The 21,178-nt window shown below is 29.5% G+C and overlaps 1 protein-coding gene across 1 annotated transcript in view; it reads left to right on the forward strand.

Moving 5' to 3' along the window:
- LOC119685245 (glutactin-like) overlaps window positions 1-7,397 on the forward strand; it is a 20,585-nt gene extending 13,188 nt beyond the window's left edge. The window contains exon 5 of the mRNA XM_038099483.1: window positions 7,236-7,397. Within this exon, the coding sequence (XP_037955411.1) occupies window positions 7,236-7,397 (162 nt within the window). The remainder of the gene's footprint in view (window positions 1-7,235) is intronic.
- Window positions 7,398-21,178: the final 13,781 nt, after the last annotated feature.

Consider the following 21,178-nt stretch of genomic DNA (forward strand, 5'->3'; position numbering starts at 1 on the left):
AAATAGATTCCTGTGCTCTCTCTACATTCTTTCTTTGAAACATTAGCCATAATATAGCAGTCAAATTTAGCTACATCAAATCCTTTTGGATATTCCTTTTTAGACCAGGCTTTTATTATAAATATAAATTCTGTTTGAGAGATTGGAAAAGTTTGTAAATGAGATAGTTTTATACACCTACATATCACCTTTAAACCATCATTTAAGGTATGGCAATTTTAAGTTATATTTTTCATATGTTTCTCGGTTGTATAATTTGTGATAAACGTCGCAAATTATGTATGTTTAACAGTATGTGTGACCATATTTCCATATAACATACTAGTTTAAAATGTTTAAACGACTTCTAACAGACTGTATGACTCAAGTTGTTTGGAAGAATTATTTTTAAGATATGTGTTATTAATGGTTACTTGACTAGATTTTTGTAGAAATTAGGATTTCTTTAAATAACGATTACAGAAATATGCGACTTTTTTTCGAAGTTTCAAATATTTTCGCTCTGTATTAATGAATTAAAGATTTCACAAAAATATTATTTAACATCAACAGATTTGCTATATATTAAACGCAAAAAAGTCGCCATTTTGAAGTTATTGCATTTTTGTTCAATGAACAGAAAAATGCCAAGCACTTTTTGCCCAACCTAATTTAAGCAAATTTTTACAACACCATAAAAATGTTTTTTTAAATAAAATGAATTTATTTATTGTACATGTATAAAAAATCTTGTTTATTTTTGTTAACATATTTGAAATAGAAATTTGAAATTTTCCGAAATGGAGTACAAAATTTCAATATATTAAACTGAAGATAGGTGAAAAATTTAAAAAAAATTAAAGTTAAAATGATTTTTCATTTCAGCGTTCTTAACATAGAAAGGATATGTATCTTTATAATATTGTGCATAAAATAAAATATAAAATAGGGTATCTCACCACAAAGTTTTAATTAAATTTCCTGCTCAAAATAATGATTTGCCACTTCAGTTTCGTAATGGAATACAAACAAATGTGAGAGGTAAGCAAACCTGAAGAGGACACAAATGTTCTTAAACTGGAATCAATGCTCAAATCAAATGTAAACGCAGTGAAATCAAAACTCAACAAAGGACGAATTTCAAAAATTCGCGAAAGTCGCTACACAAGAAGTAAACAAAAGCGACAACCACTTGGGGAGTCCTGAGCATGAGTCCTCACAGGCTATGAGACGATTGAGTGCGAATAAAAGGACACCTTAAGGCGAATGCATGTTTCTCAAGCTTAAACAAACATTTTTGAAAATCAATCTGAAACGTACTTCGAACACGCGAATTCAGAATTATTTGTTTTTTATGGAACGTACACGAGGACTTTCTTCTAATATCTCACCACCCGCTGAGTTAACAGAGTGAAGTCAACACTTTCCTAATAATTCAAATATTTTTTTTTAATACTTTAAAATAAATAAAGAATTATATATATTAAATTATTTTAAATAATAAATGAAAAAGTATAATAATTGGAGTTTAATTGAAGATGAAAGAGTATAATGAATAAATCGAAGGATTATTTATTAGATTTATTTATTATATATTTATTAAAGAGCAGTCGTGAAAATTGCCCAACAGCCGGTACTGCGGCCAGAAAGACCTATTGTACCAGTTTCACTATTGATTAAACAAAGTTCCTTAAAGCTTTGTGAACAAAGTCTAGCACTAAATCTAGAGAAGAGTTCTTAATCTGATCTGGTGACAGAAATTCTTTATGAAACAGGTTTCTTCTGTGCGTTATTAAAGTTAGACAGTCACAAAGAATGTGCATAGTCGTTTCCTCATCTTCGAGGCATACTCTGCATTCCGTGTTAGCAGATAATTGTAGTTTATGAAGGTGATATTTCAGACCATAATGACCTGTAATGAAACCCGTTATTAACCTTAAATTAAATTTTGAGAATTTAAGAATGTCTTTGTAGGAGTACGGTGTTATCAGTGCTTTGCTTTGTCTGAGTCCTGGAAAGTTTACCCAGTACATAAATTGCAGCATTTAGTAGATAATTTCTCTTTTAATTATTATTGCTATAAATAGTTTTTTCATAAGTAAATAATGTATTAAAATAGGAGTATATAATCTAAGTTTCTACTATTTTATAATATGTGTTAAAAACAAAAAAATTAATTATCTAAATCAAAGTAGAAATATTATACTTCAAATTGCTTCGAATTTTTGCTTTGAGTGTTTGAATGAGTGCTGCATATCCTTTGACGGTAAGTTGACAATAAAAAATTAATCACTTGCAAAGCCAAATCAAAAGGAATCAATTTTACTTTGTGGTGTATAAGGAAAAATCATTTGGAAAATTGAAAATTAATTACGCTAAGAAACCCATAAAAATCAAAGGCAACAAACGCTGAAAAAATAATCAAGTTAAAGTAAAATCGAAAAAAAGGAAAAAAAAAATTAAATGAAAATGAAAATGAAAAAGGATTCAAAACAACAATTGACAATTGGGAAATGTCAAAGTAAGAGTAAAATAATGAGTTCAAAATAATTACACGTGATTTTAAAATCCTTTGACGATAGAAAGTTGATGTCAACAGAATGGAGTCAAGAAAATTCGTTATAAAAAATATAAAGGGATTGTAGGTGTACAATAGAGTGGAGCAATAAAAGTTGAAAGAAACTTAAAAGTAATTTTGATTTGAACATTTCCTATTTGTGGAAATGCCTTTGATATATTTTGAAAAATAAAAAAAAAAATAATCACAGCAGCAATATTTCAAAATTAAAAAATAATGAATTCGTATATTGAAGTAAGACACCTTAAAATTTTAATATATATGATTATGATAATATATGTACTTGTATAAGCACAATGTAACTTTCTGGCTATATCAACGAAGTTCCAAAAATTTAAATCATAGGGATTTATGTCATAGGGATTTGTCTACAGATAACATTGTCGTGTCCTAAAAACCCGTAATTATAACTTGTTCCGAACGATTTCGATATCGTGTTTCGTTTACAGTGGTAATACAATTAGCTATTACTTTAAGTTACCTATGTTCAGTTTTGTATATGCGTAATATATGATTTTAGAGCCGTATGAACAAATGAGCTATATAGTAGTTATTGGTGTGAAAGCAAGAGATGCATTATCAATAAGCCTTTTCGGTGGCTCGCAAGTATGGCAAAAAACAGCAAGTTGCTGGCCTATACTGGCCGAAATGTACGCAAAACAACAGCGCTATTTTTTCTACCTCGGCCAGTACAGGGATACTGTTCAAACACACTGGCCAGTAAATAAAAGTGTTACCAACGCCATAAGCGAATTATTGTAAACCTTCATTGGAAATTCCAAAAATCATATATTAATAAAAATTCGAAAAAAATTCAAAAAATTCATAAATTTAAAAATTGAGGAAAAAGAAAAAATCTTAGGGTTTTATATTGAAATTCCCAACATTTTTGCCATTCCTTTCCATTCCAATGTAAACTGCTTGCATTATGTGCTCAAATGCAAGATTTATTATTTGCCAAAACATAACACTTGACAGATTGTAACAGTGATGCCAATGTCTCGCGTAGCGAGTATAGGTATTAATATATATAATGTAAGAGCAAATTTTGTTCCACTCGATAATTGCATACCAACGTAATTACAAGTTTAAGCGGGAATAGCCGTAATTTTTCTTTCAGATTTGTAAAAAAACAGCATTAAGTCTGGTTAAAACCAATTGACATCACTCTTAAAATATGTTAAAAGAGTTTTTGATATATTGGAATGAATATTAGAATGGCAATGGTAAGTATTTTTATCTTATATATATTAAAATTAATTAATTTATTTGAATTTATTACTAAATGAAATTCTCATATGATTTTAATGGATGAGTGGAATTTTGCAACATATTTCCAATGAACATTCACAATAGACTGATTTTGTGGCTAGTAAAACTTAACTCTGAAGATTTTAAGAGCATTGTTGTTGCTTCACATGTTTTCTTTTGTAAGTTACGAGTCTTTTTTGCTTCTCTGAAAGAAAAAGTTACGCCAAATATTTATGAGTAACTATTAAGGAATTCATTGAAATAAGACACTACTAAAATTCTCATAACTCCACAAATAGTAAAACTGGATAGAATAAAATATAATTTCTTTTTCAGATTTTAGAAGATTTAGTAGTGAGTAAATGGTTTGTAATGTGATTTATTTTTGAATAGCCTACAAATGAATAGTATCCTTATAAATTCTAACATTCTCTTAAAAAAAGAGACCGTGACTTTTCTTCTTCTCTACTTGACGGTTGTTTTCCACATCCTTAAGTATAAATTGCAGTATGTTAGCAATGTTGGTTGCTCTTAGATCTTCTTTGTGATTCGAGTTAAATTAGTTCAATGTTATACGATTATATACATAAGTTTTAATATTATTATTATTAAAAAAAATGTTTCACTGCAACCTATCTATTGTTGTATCTATAGATCTATTGTTAGTAGAATCAACAATTGATTAATCGGAATTCAGATGGCAGAAACTTCTCACATTTTTATTATTGACACAAATGAGACTACCTTTTTAGACCACCGTAAGCCTTAAAAGGGCTTAGTCAAGGTGCTGATTCATAATTGGAGAACTTTTCTTCTTAGGATTGCAAGCTGTTTAATCACCTTGCTCCATTACTAGGTATTCAAGTCAGTGTTAATGTATTTGTAATAACCACCTTAGATATAAATAATACATTTTAATATGAATAAATATTTTTTTTAATATATTTTCAGCAGATATTTTTATGAACTTGAAGACAATGTTTTGATTAAAAACGTAGAATTCTTTTTATATGGCCTAACATAGAACCTATAAATACTACAATAAACATATTTTATTGTTTCTATATAACGGAGTTATAACATAATTTTATATTTCCAGTTGAAAAATCTTTATTTCTAAAGATAAACATAGAAAGTGAGTAAATTTGAGTTCTTTATTTGCTAATTGACGCCCACTGGTGACGCCCAACAAACTGCAACTGCAGTTGACAAGAACAGTTTTGGTTTCTTTGTCAAGGTGTGCAGACGTCACTGAATGCAATTTAATTGAGGTTTTTCGAAATAAGCATTTTTCAAATTGTAAAAGAGCTAAGCCAGTGTCAGGAAAATACTATATGTAAGAAAACTGAAACCACGGACGGACGTGGATGTTTTTACGTATCCTGCTGTGTGGAATTTCGCCCGACAGGCTTGAAATATGAACCTCAAGAAACGGTAACGAGAATGAAGCCAATGAAAAAAGTTTTAGTTGTTGGATGAAGAACGGCTGCTAAAAATTTGGAAAATATTTCAATTAATTTTTTAAATATCGAAAATATTTTATATAATTAGTATTATATTTTTATTTTAAATAAAAAAATTTTTTATTTTTTTTTTTCGTTGAAAAATATTGTTTGTACAATGAGGAATAAATATTTGAAATAAAAGCATCAGATTAATATTATTATTGCTTAGTCGGATGAAGTGATAAACAATAATCCAGTCAAAGCGTAAAGAGGGGTTTTGAAAATACCTCGAGTTAAGAAAGAGTAAAAGTGCTGAAGTGCACTAGCTCAAATAGCTTCAACATAATATATAGATTAATATTGTCACGTTTTATTAAATTAAGGTAAGATTTATTGAATAAAATATCTTTAGAAAAACTGAAATAATTTTGTACCAATTGAAGAAGTGCATATTAGCTGCACTAATTTAGTATAACGAAATTATTTAAAGTGTATAATTAATACGTATTTATTATCAACTTTTTTGAAGTCTTTTATCGAATGTTTTTATCGATTATACTTAAGGATGTGGAGATAAGCAGATAGTATGTGCAAGGACTACTTATACCGTTAAATAAAAAACTGTCTCAACAAATGGCACCGGAAGAAAATGGTTCATATTAGAGTAAGTATAAGAATATATTGGAGTGACAAGAATAAGAATAAAATTGTCACTTTTCAGTTTCTGTAGAGTAAGTGTACTACGTTTTGTGGCAATATATCAGTTAATTTAATTACTACGATAAGATCTAAGCAATATTTGTTAGTAAGCTCGCTCAGCGATATGCTCTCATCTGTAGGCAGTGGCAATAATGAGCAGAGATTTGTACATAAAACAGCTGACATGTATGGATTTACTCTCTTAGTTCTAATTTATTAAATTAGTAATTAAAATATTATTTTGACATTAAGATATGAACTTTTAAACTAATGTTGGATATTAATAATGGGTGTTTTTTGTATAGCTTCAGAATTTTAATCGGTGTTTAACTGCTTATCAAAGAAAATCTTTGTTATTTAATTTTCAGCAGGTTTTTGGCCTACAGCTTGAAATAAATAGTATTCTGATGGTGCAAGGTTAGGGCTAAACGATGGACACATTAAAATTTCTCAACCTAGTTCTATCAATTTGTTTTGAATCATGAAACAAAAGTGTACACTGGAACACAAGTCTTTTTATCTTGTTCCATTTTTTTCACTTTAGCTGAATTATTTAATTCAATCAGTCGAGTTATGACTACTAAAGGACAAATTTCACCGTTGCACTAGGCTAGAATAGCTCTTATTAGACAATTTTTTTATATGAAGCACCCATGAAGCACTTAACATAATATTGTATGCCCTCAATTCAGGACTTGAAGTGGTTTAACGAGGTTCGCTAGCTTCTTAATTGAGTACTTTCATTGGATATTACCGTTGCTAATCTGTTTTTCATCACTCTTAATAGTTCAACATTGTTTTATTGATGGTGATTCGGTCAATCAAATTTCTTTGCGTTAATTCTTGTGATGTCATTGAGCATTTTTGCGAACCCTATTCTTTTTTAATAAATTCAAACGGTTATATCGAAGATATTTTAATGCCTCTGCTATCTTCTGACAGCTTTCATGTTAGTCTCGCTCAACTATTTGCAATATTTCATCGACTTTTTAGTGATGGAACAATCAGCGAGATTGTATCTCTGATATTAAAAATTCATGCGTTTCCTCACAACATTCTCTTCATAAATCGTACACATTTTTCGGGATACTTTTACATCAGTATAATTTTTTTTATAATAATAAAAAATTAAATGGGGAATGCATAACCTAACGTCGATTCCCACGTTTTTGTCGATTATAAAGCAGGTTTATATACCCATAAGGGGTCGCTATAGACAATTTACAGATCTCCTAAGGTCAGATGTTTGTCGTAATGGATCAATATATTACAAATGTGTCCAGCTTTTTGCTTACGCGGACGACATCGACATCACTGAGCGTAGCAAGCGTAATGTTACAGCTGTCATTGCTGCTATCGAAAAGGAATCTGCAAAAATGGACTTCGCGGAGAATGAGGGCAAAACGAAGTATATGTCGTCTACTGGTAGTCTGACGCCGACGTAGTGGCTGACGACTTTACTTTCATCTATCAAGGATCACATCTGCCTTGGCATCGTCGTAATGAACAACAACGATGTCAAACTTGAGATCAGTCGAAGAATTACCATTGCCAATAAGTGCTACTGTGGGCTTAGCAGAGAATTGAAATATAGAGCTCTCTCTGGACAAACAAGACTTACGCTCTATATGTCACTTATCCTTTCTGTGTTTCTGTATGGCGTAGAAGCATGGAGATTATCACAGAATGATGAAACAGCACTGGGAGTTTCCGAGAGAAAATTTTATCGTTAGATCTTTGGTCCTCTACAAGTTGGCGATTACAACCACATCTAAATGATCCATAAACTGTATGAGCTTTATCACGACATTAATAAAGTTAAGCGAATCCAACGGTTTTATTGAATTCGTCATGTCATGAAAATAGATGAAGATGCTCCAGAGAAAAAGGTATTTGAAGCGGTAATTGAAGAAAGAAGGCGCAGAGGAAGACCATGTCTATAGATCAATGCAGACACCCTAGGGTTGATGTACGACCCTAGAAAAGAGACGCACGCGGCAGAGGCGCCTGCAGAGATATGCTGCGTCAGGCCAGAACTCGGTAACGGGTTCTTTAAGCTAAATAAATATATAAGTAAATAATAAGGCATATTTCTTTAGAAATTTGACTCATTTTAAAATCACTAATAGTTTTAACATTACCTAGTGTTGCGAGATATATGGATACTAACAACATTTTGCTATAAATAAACGACGGATACTTTTTATATTACTTAATATTATTTTAGAAATTATTTAGAAATTATTAATTAATTTACAATTTTTATACAGTATTATTTCTATATTCTATAATTATATATATTGTATAATATTAAATATATTTATTTTGATGTTGATGCTCGTTGAGTCAGTGCACTTAAGCACTTTTACTCTCTATTAACTGCGAGGTTTCTTCATAATTCCTTTCTACGCATACCGCCCCGAGGAGCTTGTAACCATTCTGAGATGCGATGTTGGTAAGTCTGTCAGTTTCGTAAATAATTTCAGGGCTTTATCCTTTATGTATTTTTTGATTGAATCAATCTTAAGATCCCTGAGGATGTCCTCCGTCCTCAATGTTCCATGGTACCTTGAATAGTCTTTTTAGAGACTGGCTTTGTGCATGTGTATTTAATATTTAATATAATAATTATATTTCATAAATTACTATACATTCTACACAAAATAAATATTACGGCTAAGTACAAATTCTGTGTTGAGTTATAACTGATCCAACTAATTAATCAAAAAAAATTTTTTTTTAATTATTTATATAATATATTTTCCACATATTTTGTTTAGCTTTTTTATAATTTTTAATTACTTAAGTTCAAACTTATTTTCAGCTCAATTACCTTAAAAGTTTGGGATTAAAATTTTTTGGAAACAGAAATTTTTTCTCACATTTTTTGCCAATTTCGTGACCCTCCACTGGGCTTGTGGTCATAAACAAACCGTGGGATTCTACGCTTACCACTAAACGCGATAAAAACCAAAAACCTTTTAATGACACTTCAGCTAACATAAGTGGCCACTTCTTTAATATGTAGAACAAAAATCCTTAGAGTAGAAATCAAAATTTTGAAGTACATTTAAGGTTTTAAATGCATCACGAAACAAAGCAAATAAGCATATGTGTTTAACGATATGAAATCAACCCCTAAAGCTTCCAAGGATGTTTGTGCCACATAAAATCGGCCGTGTTGTTGGAAAGTGTTCCTTGAAGAACTGATTGAACTGTATATTTCGACAAACAAGCAACAATGAAATTTCCATACACTTCTTATATGCAACAGGAATCGGAATCGGAATCGGGAACCGAAGAGTGCTATTGTGCGTTGCCCTACAATTGGTTTCTTTAGATTTTAATTATTTTGCTGCGAGATTGTTAACTGCAAACGTCAACTTCTTAATTTGTGGAAAGGAGGGAAGCGAACCAAATAAACCAAACCAATGAAACCAACGCCACCACCGCCGTAGACGGAGTCTTAAGTGGCTCGTTTCAATTTCGCTTTAAAAACTTTTCCATTATTTCATATTTCATATTTTTCGCATCCAGCACACTTCAGTCTTGCCCTTACATTATATCCACACAAAGTTTCCGTCTAAGTTGCAAGCAACAAAATAGAAATTGACGTCGTTTAGTTAAGTGGCCAGGAGTGCCTTCGCATCGGTGAGGCTGCCGATTCCGTGCGATGCCATTTGCATATGCGAACCGGGAGAGTCTGAGATTTTCACATTGATTTTGTGTAAAGTTAATGATTGCTTATAATTGATTTCTCATATTTAATAAATTATGACATTTAGTGTCTTTTGGTTTAATGAACTGTGACGTATGAGTGCCTCGAAATTAATGAATTTGCTTCGCTTTAACACGTTTTGTAAAGGCATTCTGTATTCCTACTGCATCTTTTCTGGGTGCATTGAAATTCTAGGGCCTTCTAAGACTTAACAGAACTTAAGTGGGTCTCAGAGTGCATATATGTACTATGCAGGGTTTTTACATGGTTTCATAATGAATCACAAAACATGTGGGAATATATTTTTTCCAAGTGCTTAAATGCAAAAAAAAAAAAATGCAATGAAATGCAATTCTTAATCTCAAGAATCAACTAGCAAAAAAACAGGCATTTCACAAATACGTGTATTGTTATGGTCTGTATATGTCCCAATTATTATTTTTAAGCAGAACAACATATATATACTATACCTATATATATGTTGAATACAAATATACATAAAGATTATTTAAATACACACTCCTACCCAGTTCTTTGTCACATAATTACTCCACAAAAACCAATTATGCCAAAGATACCAAAAGATAAAAATGCTTGCTAAAGTAATAATTACACATGTTTACACATGTTCCTGGAATTATCCTTTAAGTAAATACCACAAATTGTATCAAAATATTTGTTTAACTTCCGATTTTACACTGAACTGCACAATGCCAAGATGCGGAAATAGTTTCTCACGCACAATTTTCCTCTTGGGCAATTTTCTTCGTACCAAGGGATGGATAGATGTGGAAGCATTTATTGTACTTCTTCCAGAAAAGGATAATTGTTTGCATAAGTAAAGGTATGCAATATCCGGTAGGTTCAAAGTACATTGTGGACATAGGTCAGTGTTGCTAAAATAACAAAAGCAAAAAAATTAAAAAGCAAAGTGTATTACATTTTTTTTATGAATATAAATTGAATAGAAAACTATGAATCGGAAATAGTAAAAGATATTTTTGCAACAATCAATTGAACAATAATTCCTAAAGAAAGTACGAATAGTATTGTAATCTGCATCCCGCCCATTTAAATTCGTTTAATGAAGTTAAAGTATAAAACGATTTTTGGTCCATACAAGTGAATTTACTGAGAATTTTGTGTAATTTGTCAATTTTAATAAAAGATAAATGAAGTAAAAAGGTATCGACTTTTTAATTAAACAAGTCTTTATTGAACTTCATAATTTGTAAAAAACAATAAACAAAAAATATAATCCCATATACTTTATAAATAAAATATAGAGAGATACGAATGTCTCATGTTTATGTTTAAATTATTATTAATCAAATTTTTTTATAAATTAGTGATAATTTTTATTACAATAATTGTCAAATTATATCTAATACGAGGAACTCTAATTATATTTTGAGCCTTATAATGAAACATACTAACTTGTCGTTGAAAATTACTTTTTTGTTTTTCGAAGTATTCGTCTTTATGATTTTGTATGCGTTCGAACCGTTTGTCAAAGCCTTTTTTCAAATCTTCTTCAGATAGCTCCAAACATGATTTTTAAATGCAACAACGGCTTCTTCTGCCGACAAAAATCTTCCGATCGTTGTCCACGTGATAGTGAAGAATATTAATAAAGGATAAAGAAAAATTTTGACGTTTGGGTTCGGGAACAAATAGATACCATTGGGTGTCAAATCAGGACTGTACGGCGAATGACCCATCAAATTGTATTTTTAAATGTTTAAATAGTTGGTTGTTAGACGAGATGTGTGAGCACTCGCATTGTCTTGATGATCTGATGGCGCTTGTTTGTTTTTCATATTACACCGAAGACTTTCGGTTAATAAATAATTATATACCATTCGAAATTGACGTAATGGTATCCATATAGTTGCCACATGACCAGTTTTGCTAAAAACACAAGCGACCATTTGTTTCCAAGTGCTTCGAACGTGAACCACGTTTTCCAATTGGTTTCGTTTTTTCTCAATTTAGCCGCAAACAATCTCTCTTGAGATAATAAGTAGACTTTATGAACAATTTCAAAATGGTAACAAATAAGCTTCTCATTCAAATAACTCATGTTATATTTCTACAGATTTAAATGTTTTAAAAGCGTCCAAATCTATACGACAGTTCAAGTATGTGTTCTTTTATGTCTTCTTATTGTTAAACTATTATCTATTCGGTTTGAAGTTGCGATATTATGATAGTTGTGTAACCGATCCATATATCTATTCCTTAAAGTGCATGTTTCGTTCTTTGTATCGGGAATATTGTGATCATTAGGTATCTTTGTATTAGAAAACTGAAACTCTTTATAAACTATAGTTGGCATTGTTTTTATTAAGTCATGTTAAACAATTCCTATATCAGAATTACCTAGAAATACACTACAGTTCGAACTGTTTATATTTAATCATGTAAAAGAATTCCTTCATCAGAATTACCCAGATATACCATATATCAAATTTCAAAATTTAAATTTAAATTGAGGAATTGCTGAATCATTCAACAAAACCTTTGCCAGCTCCTCTCAATAATAAAACCAGACTTCAGCCACGCCGATCTAAGAGACTTTGAGAGACGACTTCATAGTTGTAGTCTTAAACCTCAAAACTGAATTAACTAAGAATTTACTTAGAAAATTTGATCATTTAAGCATGACTTAAGTCAGTAGTATTGAAGATTTAGGTTAGAACTTTGGAATCGACCCTATATGCTGTTAAGTCAAATGTTTCAAGAAATAGTTTCACTTGACTGAATTTTCTTGTATGAAGAGTGTCTTCTGCCTCGGCTAATTAAATAAATGTGCATTTAATTTTATTATATATAATTTCGATAGATTAAAAATGTAAGAAATGTAATATACACACCAGTCAAAGTCAGTCGAAGGCAATGGAATTGCCTTTCTCAATATTAAGATAAAATCTTTTTTAATATAAAAATCCACAGGCAATTCTCTAATTTATGCTTGTATGCAAATGTATATACGAGCACGAGTATTTCAATAAATAAGAATGAAAATCTAGATATACGAGTATATGTAGCAAAATGCTTCAATTTATTACAGAATATCATATAAATTACATTAATCTGACCCTCATTTTTCTTTCACTTCGTTGTGCAAGGAAATCAATTCATTTTCCATTAAAATGAAATCATGCAATTTAAATAAATTTTCACATTTTCAGAAGAAAAAACGTTTAAAACCTGCCAAAAAATTCCCCAGGGACAAAACTGGAAAGGTTCCACATAGAGAAAGAAAAAGTGACGTTGCACTAAAGAATGGACTGTGAACTATAATAGCACTACATGTGCATGGAAAACATTATTAAGGATATTAAGGACATCGACTAACCATGGATAATTCTAAGTGAATGACAAAAAAAACTGTTTCAAAATCTGCAATCTATTCAAATTGACACGTATTTTTGATTCGTCGAAGATGCGTTCGATGCTCACCCATATCCATGCGGCACACATCTTTTGTGTTCCTGAATTTTATTGATTGGTAATCATTGTAAAATACATCATTAGAGTGGAAGATGGGGGCATATACTACTCACTTAATTCATTCAGAATTATAATTTTTGTAATATGTTTGGTTCATTGTTGTACTTATCTATCATTTAGAAATGCTGCTCCGGAGTTGTGTGGGTATATTGTTGTGACGGATTAATGGTTGATGTTGAATTAGGCAAGGTTGCCCTTGAATTATTTATTAATTGTATGAATATTGTATGAATATTAATTCATTGACCAATAAATCTGTAAATGTCACTGTGCACTCAGCGAAGAATAAACTGCACTGAATTTATGAATTGCATTGAAGAATGGTTACTAAGAATACTGACATAATACAATTTATTTCCGCTGATTATGAAAAATTATAATTGATGTTCTGTTTTAATTTTTATTAGTTTTATATAGAATATAGCATTTTGTGATATTGGAAAGATTTAATTTGATTACTACTATTTGCTTCATTACAGACTTTATTTAAGGGTGTAACTTTTGTTAACTCAATTTTTTACTTTACGGACCCCTAAAACAATAAAGAGAAACGAGTAGAAAGCATCTTTAGAGTATATTATAAAAGTATTAGTAATGTATTGTCAACTAACATTTATCTTTAAAATAGCTGTCCAATAATAGTATGTAACGAATAATCAAAAAATTGAACATTATTTATAGGTTCGGGAAAGTCTGAACTTCCAGTGTTCAGTGTTACAAATAACAGAAATATTACTACAATACCAACAGGATTGAACATATTGTGATTCCGAAAGTATAAAGAAATGAAAAACACTTATAATTGCGAAATTGTTCCAATTTTTATTTAAATATATTTGCTAGATTTTACGTTAAAGGAATATCTTAGGGTACTGAATTTTTTTGAAATAATTTTCATTGACTTGGTGGCATATAGCTAGTACTAAACTTGACGAATATTCATTTTAAAAGCATCGACAAAATGAGTATTATCTACATAAACACGGTTTGTGTAACCTTAAACAAACAAAGAAAAAAAATTAGGTAATGACACATCACAATCACATCATTGAAAAAAAACAAAATTACATTCTTAACACTGTTCTCTTAAAATAATATATTTACCAATTTTGTATCTGTAATTTAACTTCCATTAATAACCATCATTTCTAGACTGACTTTATTATTTCATCATTTACAAAAAAATATAGCTTGGACCAAAGGCCACACCACACAGTAACTTAATATTGATCCAATAGTCATTCAACAGTTATTTAAGGATTTTCACTATTTCAGAATCTATATGCTATATTCCCAAGCTAATTCTGGCTTACCTTACAAGCGAAAAATAAGCCTCTAAAGAATTACTAGGGAAATTCTATACAAAATCATTTATATTATATATTTATACCTATTAGTATATTTTGTTCCAATAAATTTTAAGTTAATATTTGCTTCATTTTATTGGAAATGTTATTTAAAATAATGACATTATATATAATATATACAATACTACATATAATAAAATTATGTGTAGTTTAATAATACTATATCTACATATATGAGCAGAATACCAAGCTATTCATTATAAGTATTAATAGTATTAATGGGTGAAGTCATTTCACGGATATAATTAAAGAAAATTTCTAGTTCTATTATTTAGTGTCATAATGATACTTACAAAATAAGGAAAATGCTAAATGGAGTAGTATGGGTTTGTATTATGATAAATCCGTATTTAATAAATAGCTAAGACAATGAATCAGTATTCTGTCCAATATCTACATGTCTACACAATAAAACCGAACTATACTTGAAAAAATGATGAAATAAAAATTAAGGAAAATAATAATAGAATAAAGATTAAGGAAGAAGATATAAAAGTAATATATGCTTATTGGGGATGATTAAATAATATAGAAAATTTAATAAATATTACTTAATCTAAATGAAATGGATAAGTGATGTAATCCCCACTTGTTTATTAATAATAATTTTTCTATAACATTCTATGAAGTAAAAGAGAGAGACGTCATAAAGTTAATTTAAAAAGAGAAACAATTGCCCATTCATTGATGTCACTGCGATATGTAAAGAAACACTTCAGGTTTAATTGTGCTAAGGAATAAAGTAGTCATTAAATGAAAAGATATACATTATTATGAAATGGCGTTCAGCTAGTGTGGGGATTTTGGTGTGGAACTTTCCTTTCTACAAAATGTACAGAAAAGTTACAACTAAAAACTAATAAAAATTCAAAAGATTACCTTACATTATAGATAATTAAACCATTTGAAAAAATTAGTAGATTTTATTAATTTTTCAACAAACTTCACAACAAGATTGGATTTGCCAGAGCTACAAAATATTAGATTTTGCATAAAGTCGCTGTGCAAAAGAAAAGATAAATATGAAAAGGTGTAAATACATATAAATACATATGTATACTATACTGACAGCCAAGTAGCAATAAAAAAGTTTTACACTGTCCATATCAAATCAACAGTCGCCCAATCAATTGTTGCATTTTTGCAGAAGATCAGTGGACGCGAAATCGTATCCGATATCTGAAAAAAGACTCAAAATTAAAAAAATTATTATTAAAAGTGATGCGATTTTTGAACCAGGAATTGAGAACTAAACAAAATTGAACTAAATTACTAACAGAGGATATCTGAGTTATAGATTAAACTTAACCAAATATAATGGATCATTACATTATTTCTTTAACAAAAACATTATAATTGAATCGGGAATTAATTTCAAATAATTGTTTAGTGGGTTCATACCGTAAAAACATTTTATATTAAAAGCAATATTATATAGTCATAAACAAGATATCATCCGCGTCATTGACAGATATATCTATATCTAAATTCCGACAAGCTAACCCCAACAAATTATGTTCTAAAAAGTTGTTTAGTTTTACAAAAAAAATCTACTATTATAGCTTCCATGATAGATCACTGTAAATTTATATCTCTTACTTTCTCAACTGAAGAATATCACTGAACCCAAGATTACATAGACAAAAAAACGTGATATATAACCACTAAAAATAGATCTTCTAGAAACTATTACCATATTTGTCAATGATTTAGGACGGAACATGATCTCTTACTTTCTCAACTAAAGAATATCACTGAACCCAAGATTACATAGAAAAAAAAAGTGAGATGTAACCACTAAAAATAGATCTTCTAGAAACAATTATTTGTCAATGTGATTTACAGGGACAGAACATAATTTCTTGCTTTCTCATCTAAAGAATATCACTGAACTCGAGATTACATAGATAAAATAAACGCGAGATGTAACCTTTAAAAATAGATCTTCTAGAAACAATTATTTGTAAATGTGATTTAGGACAGAATGCGGGGATAGAACATAATCTCTTACTTTCTCAACTAAAGAATATCACTGAATCCGAGATTACATAGATAAAAAAACATGAGATGTAACCACTAAAAATAGATCTTCTAGAAACTATTATTTGTCAATGATTTAGGACAGAACACAGGGACAGAACATAGTCTCTTACTTTCTCAACTAAAGAATATCATTGAACCCAAGATAACATAACATAGATAAAAAACGGAAGAGTCTAACGTCTGGATGGCTGCTAATTTCTAAATGTTAACGAAGTCATTAATAAAACAATAAACGTTAAAGTCGTAAAGTTCACAATAGAACAAGAACAGATCGTTTAAAGAACTTAACCTCATTTATAGACAACAATTGCCATTTTCATTTCATTGTTATAACAACAAATATTTTTTTAATTTAAATTTTAATTTAAATTACATAAAAGCGAGTATTCGTGCGCGTTTTTCATTGAGTACAACGATTCTTTGTCATTCATGACAATCGCTTACAATTCCCTTTTAGCTTCATTGTGCCATTCACAGTGTCTCTCACTGACAATTAATGCGAATGAGAATGCGAATGCGAATGTGAATGGGTTAAATGAGGCTATGTACGCACACAACGGCGGCAGAGAACCGAATTTCTGAGCTCTGCTGCGCACAATGCAGTGAACGCAGTGAATGCAACGCCATTCCAGCTCGATTGCGAGTGCCAGTGTGTGTGTGTGTGTGTGTGTGTGTGTGTGTGTGTGTGTGTGTGTGAGTGAGTGTGAGTCGTTGACAATGTTGCAGTACGCATTTAGCCAAATTTCGCTTTTTGTGCCTCAGTGATAGAATTTTTTTTACATTTCATTTCGTTGGGTACTTTAGGGTTGGGTTTTAGGTTAGATGGGCTTGAATTTCAATACATGAGCGCATTGAATTTTTAATTTTTTCTTTTTTTTGTTACTTTAGGGTGCGCGTGCTTGCATGTATAGAAATAAGTTTCATGGTTCAGTTGAAATATTACCCAGTAGAAAACGGATCGATCCGTCATCGAAGACGTCTTCAAGACATGGATACATACATGAAGACCGATCGATCCAAATGTATGACGGTCTTCGAAGACACTTTCATACAAATTAGCCAAATGTCTTCAATGAATTTTTGTGTACATGTCTCGAAGACCGTCTCGAAGACCATGTCTTGCATAACGGACGCATTCGACAGAAAGTTGTGCGCTCTTAGTGGAGTGCTCATATAATTTTTTCACCCTTTTTTTTATTTTTACTCTTTTATTGCGCTCTTTAAATTTTAAATGAATTTCAATTTTCTCTTTAAATAAGTAGAAAGAAATTGTTGTATTTTGTACTTTTATTTATTTTATATAATAATTTCTTAAATTACATTCAAAATTAAAAGTTTTAAAAATAAATTATAAATTTTATTATAAATTATTATAAATTTTATTAAGATATTAATAATAAACTAGTAAAAACTAGTAAACATAATGAAAATTAATTTAAATAATTAACTTAATATAACTTAACATATCTAAAATTAACTAAAACTAATATAAAATAATTTATAGCATTTCGCTATCATCAATTGTTGAAGATTTATATGTTTTCAAAAGCGTTGAAAAGGATTTTGGTACAATTAAACCTTCTGATCTTAAGAGGTTTAAAATATCATCACCACAACGCCTGTTAATCCTGTGTTTTTTAAATATAACAGCTAATTTTTCACAAGTGTTTTTAGTTTTTTTATTTTAAACATCCTTTGTTTCGTTTCTTAAACAACTTTCACTGGAGTTATTGTCTTCAATATTAATATCAATATATTTTCCAGGAACTAAGTCAATATTTAATTTGTTTTGATTTAATTTCTTTTTTTTAATATTTCATAGTTTAATGATTTTGTTTCTTTATTCATTTTGATTTTTTTAATATTTATTTCACAAATGTTTATTTACTACACTTCAAAATTATTGCGTCACTTCATTTATAAAACATAGCGTCATCTGAGGCAAAATTCAAATACGTTGCTATGAACACTAAAAATGAGAGAGAAAGCAAAGAAAGAGTATTTACATTCATGTTTTGAGCAATTGTTTTGCAAATTTGCTTGAAAATGCGGACGCGGTATCAAAGACCGTCTTGAAGACAATGTCTTCGAAGACCACTTTTTCTACTGGGTAGTAAGGAGTTGAATGTCTGTGTGTTGAAAAAGAATATATATAAAAACATTTCTAATAATGCGACATTGTGACAACAGATGGCGGTAGTCACTCATAAATGATAGAGTCGATCATTTTAAATAAATATATTAAAAATATATTTTAAATTTCATTGAAGAATTGTAAAATTTTATTTTGATTGAAATTGTTTGCAATATAATCATTATATATAGTGATTTCTGTATTAAAGTTTAAATAAATAAATTAACATATTATATATCGAGTGATGTTGAACCCTGAGCCCTGAACGATTTGTTCAACTCTTGGATATACATATAACATATATCACTTGTCATTACGTGCTGGATATATATATCATACTTACCTATATCTTGATATTTATAATATATTTCAGATCATTAACGGCCTTAGTTCGAGTAAATTGATTTTAAATTGAGGGAAATAGTAAATTATTTCGGTATGGGAGCGGATGTTGGTATTTACCAGAATTTTGAATTCTGTAAATTCATACATATAACAAATTCAATACTGTCCTTAAAATTTAAAAAAAATTAAAAATTTTTATTAGAATTTTTTGAAAAATGTACAAAATATTTGATAAATTGTTAACAGCTTATATCTCTGGAATCTACCAATATAGCTCAAAACTACGAAAAAACTTGAATTCCTCCTTTCAAAATTATTTAAAATCCTTATATATTTTAATATTAGGAAAAACTAAAAAAATTGCGGTGTTTGTTATTGTATGGACGAAACTGTATCTAAGTTATCTATTTTCAAGGACGTTGCATCATACCTTAATATTAATGTTTATCTTTTAAATATTTTCCACATCATTTTGCTTTCCACATGATTTTGCTTTCCACTAAGATACTAGAAAATTATATAATCAATCTAATCAGAAAAACCTCATTTTTCAGGACTGCCCTTATGGATATACCTAAATATATAGAATAAAGAGTGTATTAGAAGAAGGAGATGTATTGAGTGTCTATAAATTAGGGGAATAGAGTTAAAATTCATAAAATTAAAAATGAGCAGGTAGTCATCTGAAGTATATAAAGTTGACCAATTTGCTGATACAACTTTCGGAATAAAATATTATAAAAAGTGAGTAGTTATCACATGTACATATCAGTCTGGAAAAAACAATAAAGGAGTAAACATTAAAAATGAAGTTCTAAATTTGTTGGGTAAAGTTGTTAAAATATCATTATTATTTGTGGAACTAGAAAATAAATAACTTGATGATAATCATTATTGTATGAATTAAATTAAGATCAGAAGTTATTTATGGATTTTATTAGAGATAATAAACAATTTTTTAGTATTTTGTATATAAATTAATGAAGGTAAGTGATTATTTTAATTTTCTTTATTTATTTAATGTATTTAAATTCTTCTAAAAATATACTAGAATATTAATAATAATTTAAGCACTATACTACGGTGGGCGGTATCTAAAAAAAAAACATAAATAATAATATAATAATATGTTGAAAACGTTAAATAAAATAAAATTACTAAATAATTTCTGTCTTTTTAAATAATTTCTTATTTACAGACTATAAATTTATGGATTAAAAGAAGTCCTCAATAAATCACGATGGACTGAAGAAAAAACGCCCAATTAAAGATTGCCCATATTTGGAAGAGGTTGCAAACATTTACTTTTTTGTTAGTTCAAGTTTTTATTTATTGTTATAAAACACTTGGAGAGAATGCATTGGGAATATTCAAGAGAAATAGTTATTCGGCAGATGTATCGTTACATACGTGTTGATAACTAGTATTGCGCTATATGGTATGATGAACTAAAAGAGCTATACCGCGAAATTGACGTAGTTAGACTCATAAACATTTAGCTGGATTGGTGGTGCGAATGCAAGATAATGATTTGGCTAGAAAGGCTTTTGATTCGGTGCTAGCTGGTGGAAAACGCAATAGAGTCCACATCTTCATTTGATGGATGACTGATATGAATAAAATTTTTACCACTTAGTATTATATATATATCATTCATATGTTTAGAAAAAATTCTTTTTCAATAAATTTGTAATCATGTTTGGAATGAATATAATAAAACTTATTGGTGTATTGGACTCTGTAATTCATTTGACTAGCTTCAATGTTGTACACATAATACACAAACCACTTAACTCCTAAAATAACCATTGCTTCATCATCAAAGAAACTGGAACAGTCTATGGCATTTAATCTGCTGAAAGTTTTTTCAGTAATTATATCAGGTAAGCAAGTAAGTAGCAATTTTGTTTTCCTAATCTTAACATTGGAATCAAAGCAAAGCCTGAAATTGCTTATTTTGTTTTTCAGGACACATTGAAGATATATCATCACTTTTCTTATTAAAATTTATTATTGCACAGAAATGAATTGTCTGAAGTATATCTAGAACTGGGTGGGTGCATCGTGAACCCTAGGAGTGAGTATACAAAGCAATGTGTCGGA

The sequence above is a fragment of the Teleopsis dalmanni genome, chromosome 1, assembly GCF_002237135.1.
Source record: "Teleopsis dalmanni isolate 2A chromosome 1, ASM223713v2, whole genome shotgun sequence".
In the NCBI taxonomy this organism is placed as follows: domain Eukaryota; kingdom Metazoa; phylum Arthropoda; class Insecta; order Diptera; family Diopsidae; genus Teleopsis; species Teleopsis dalmanni.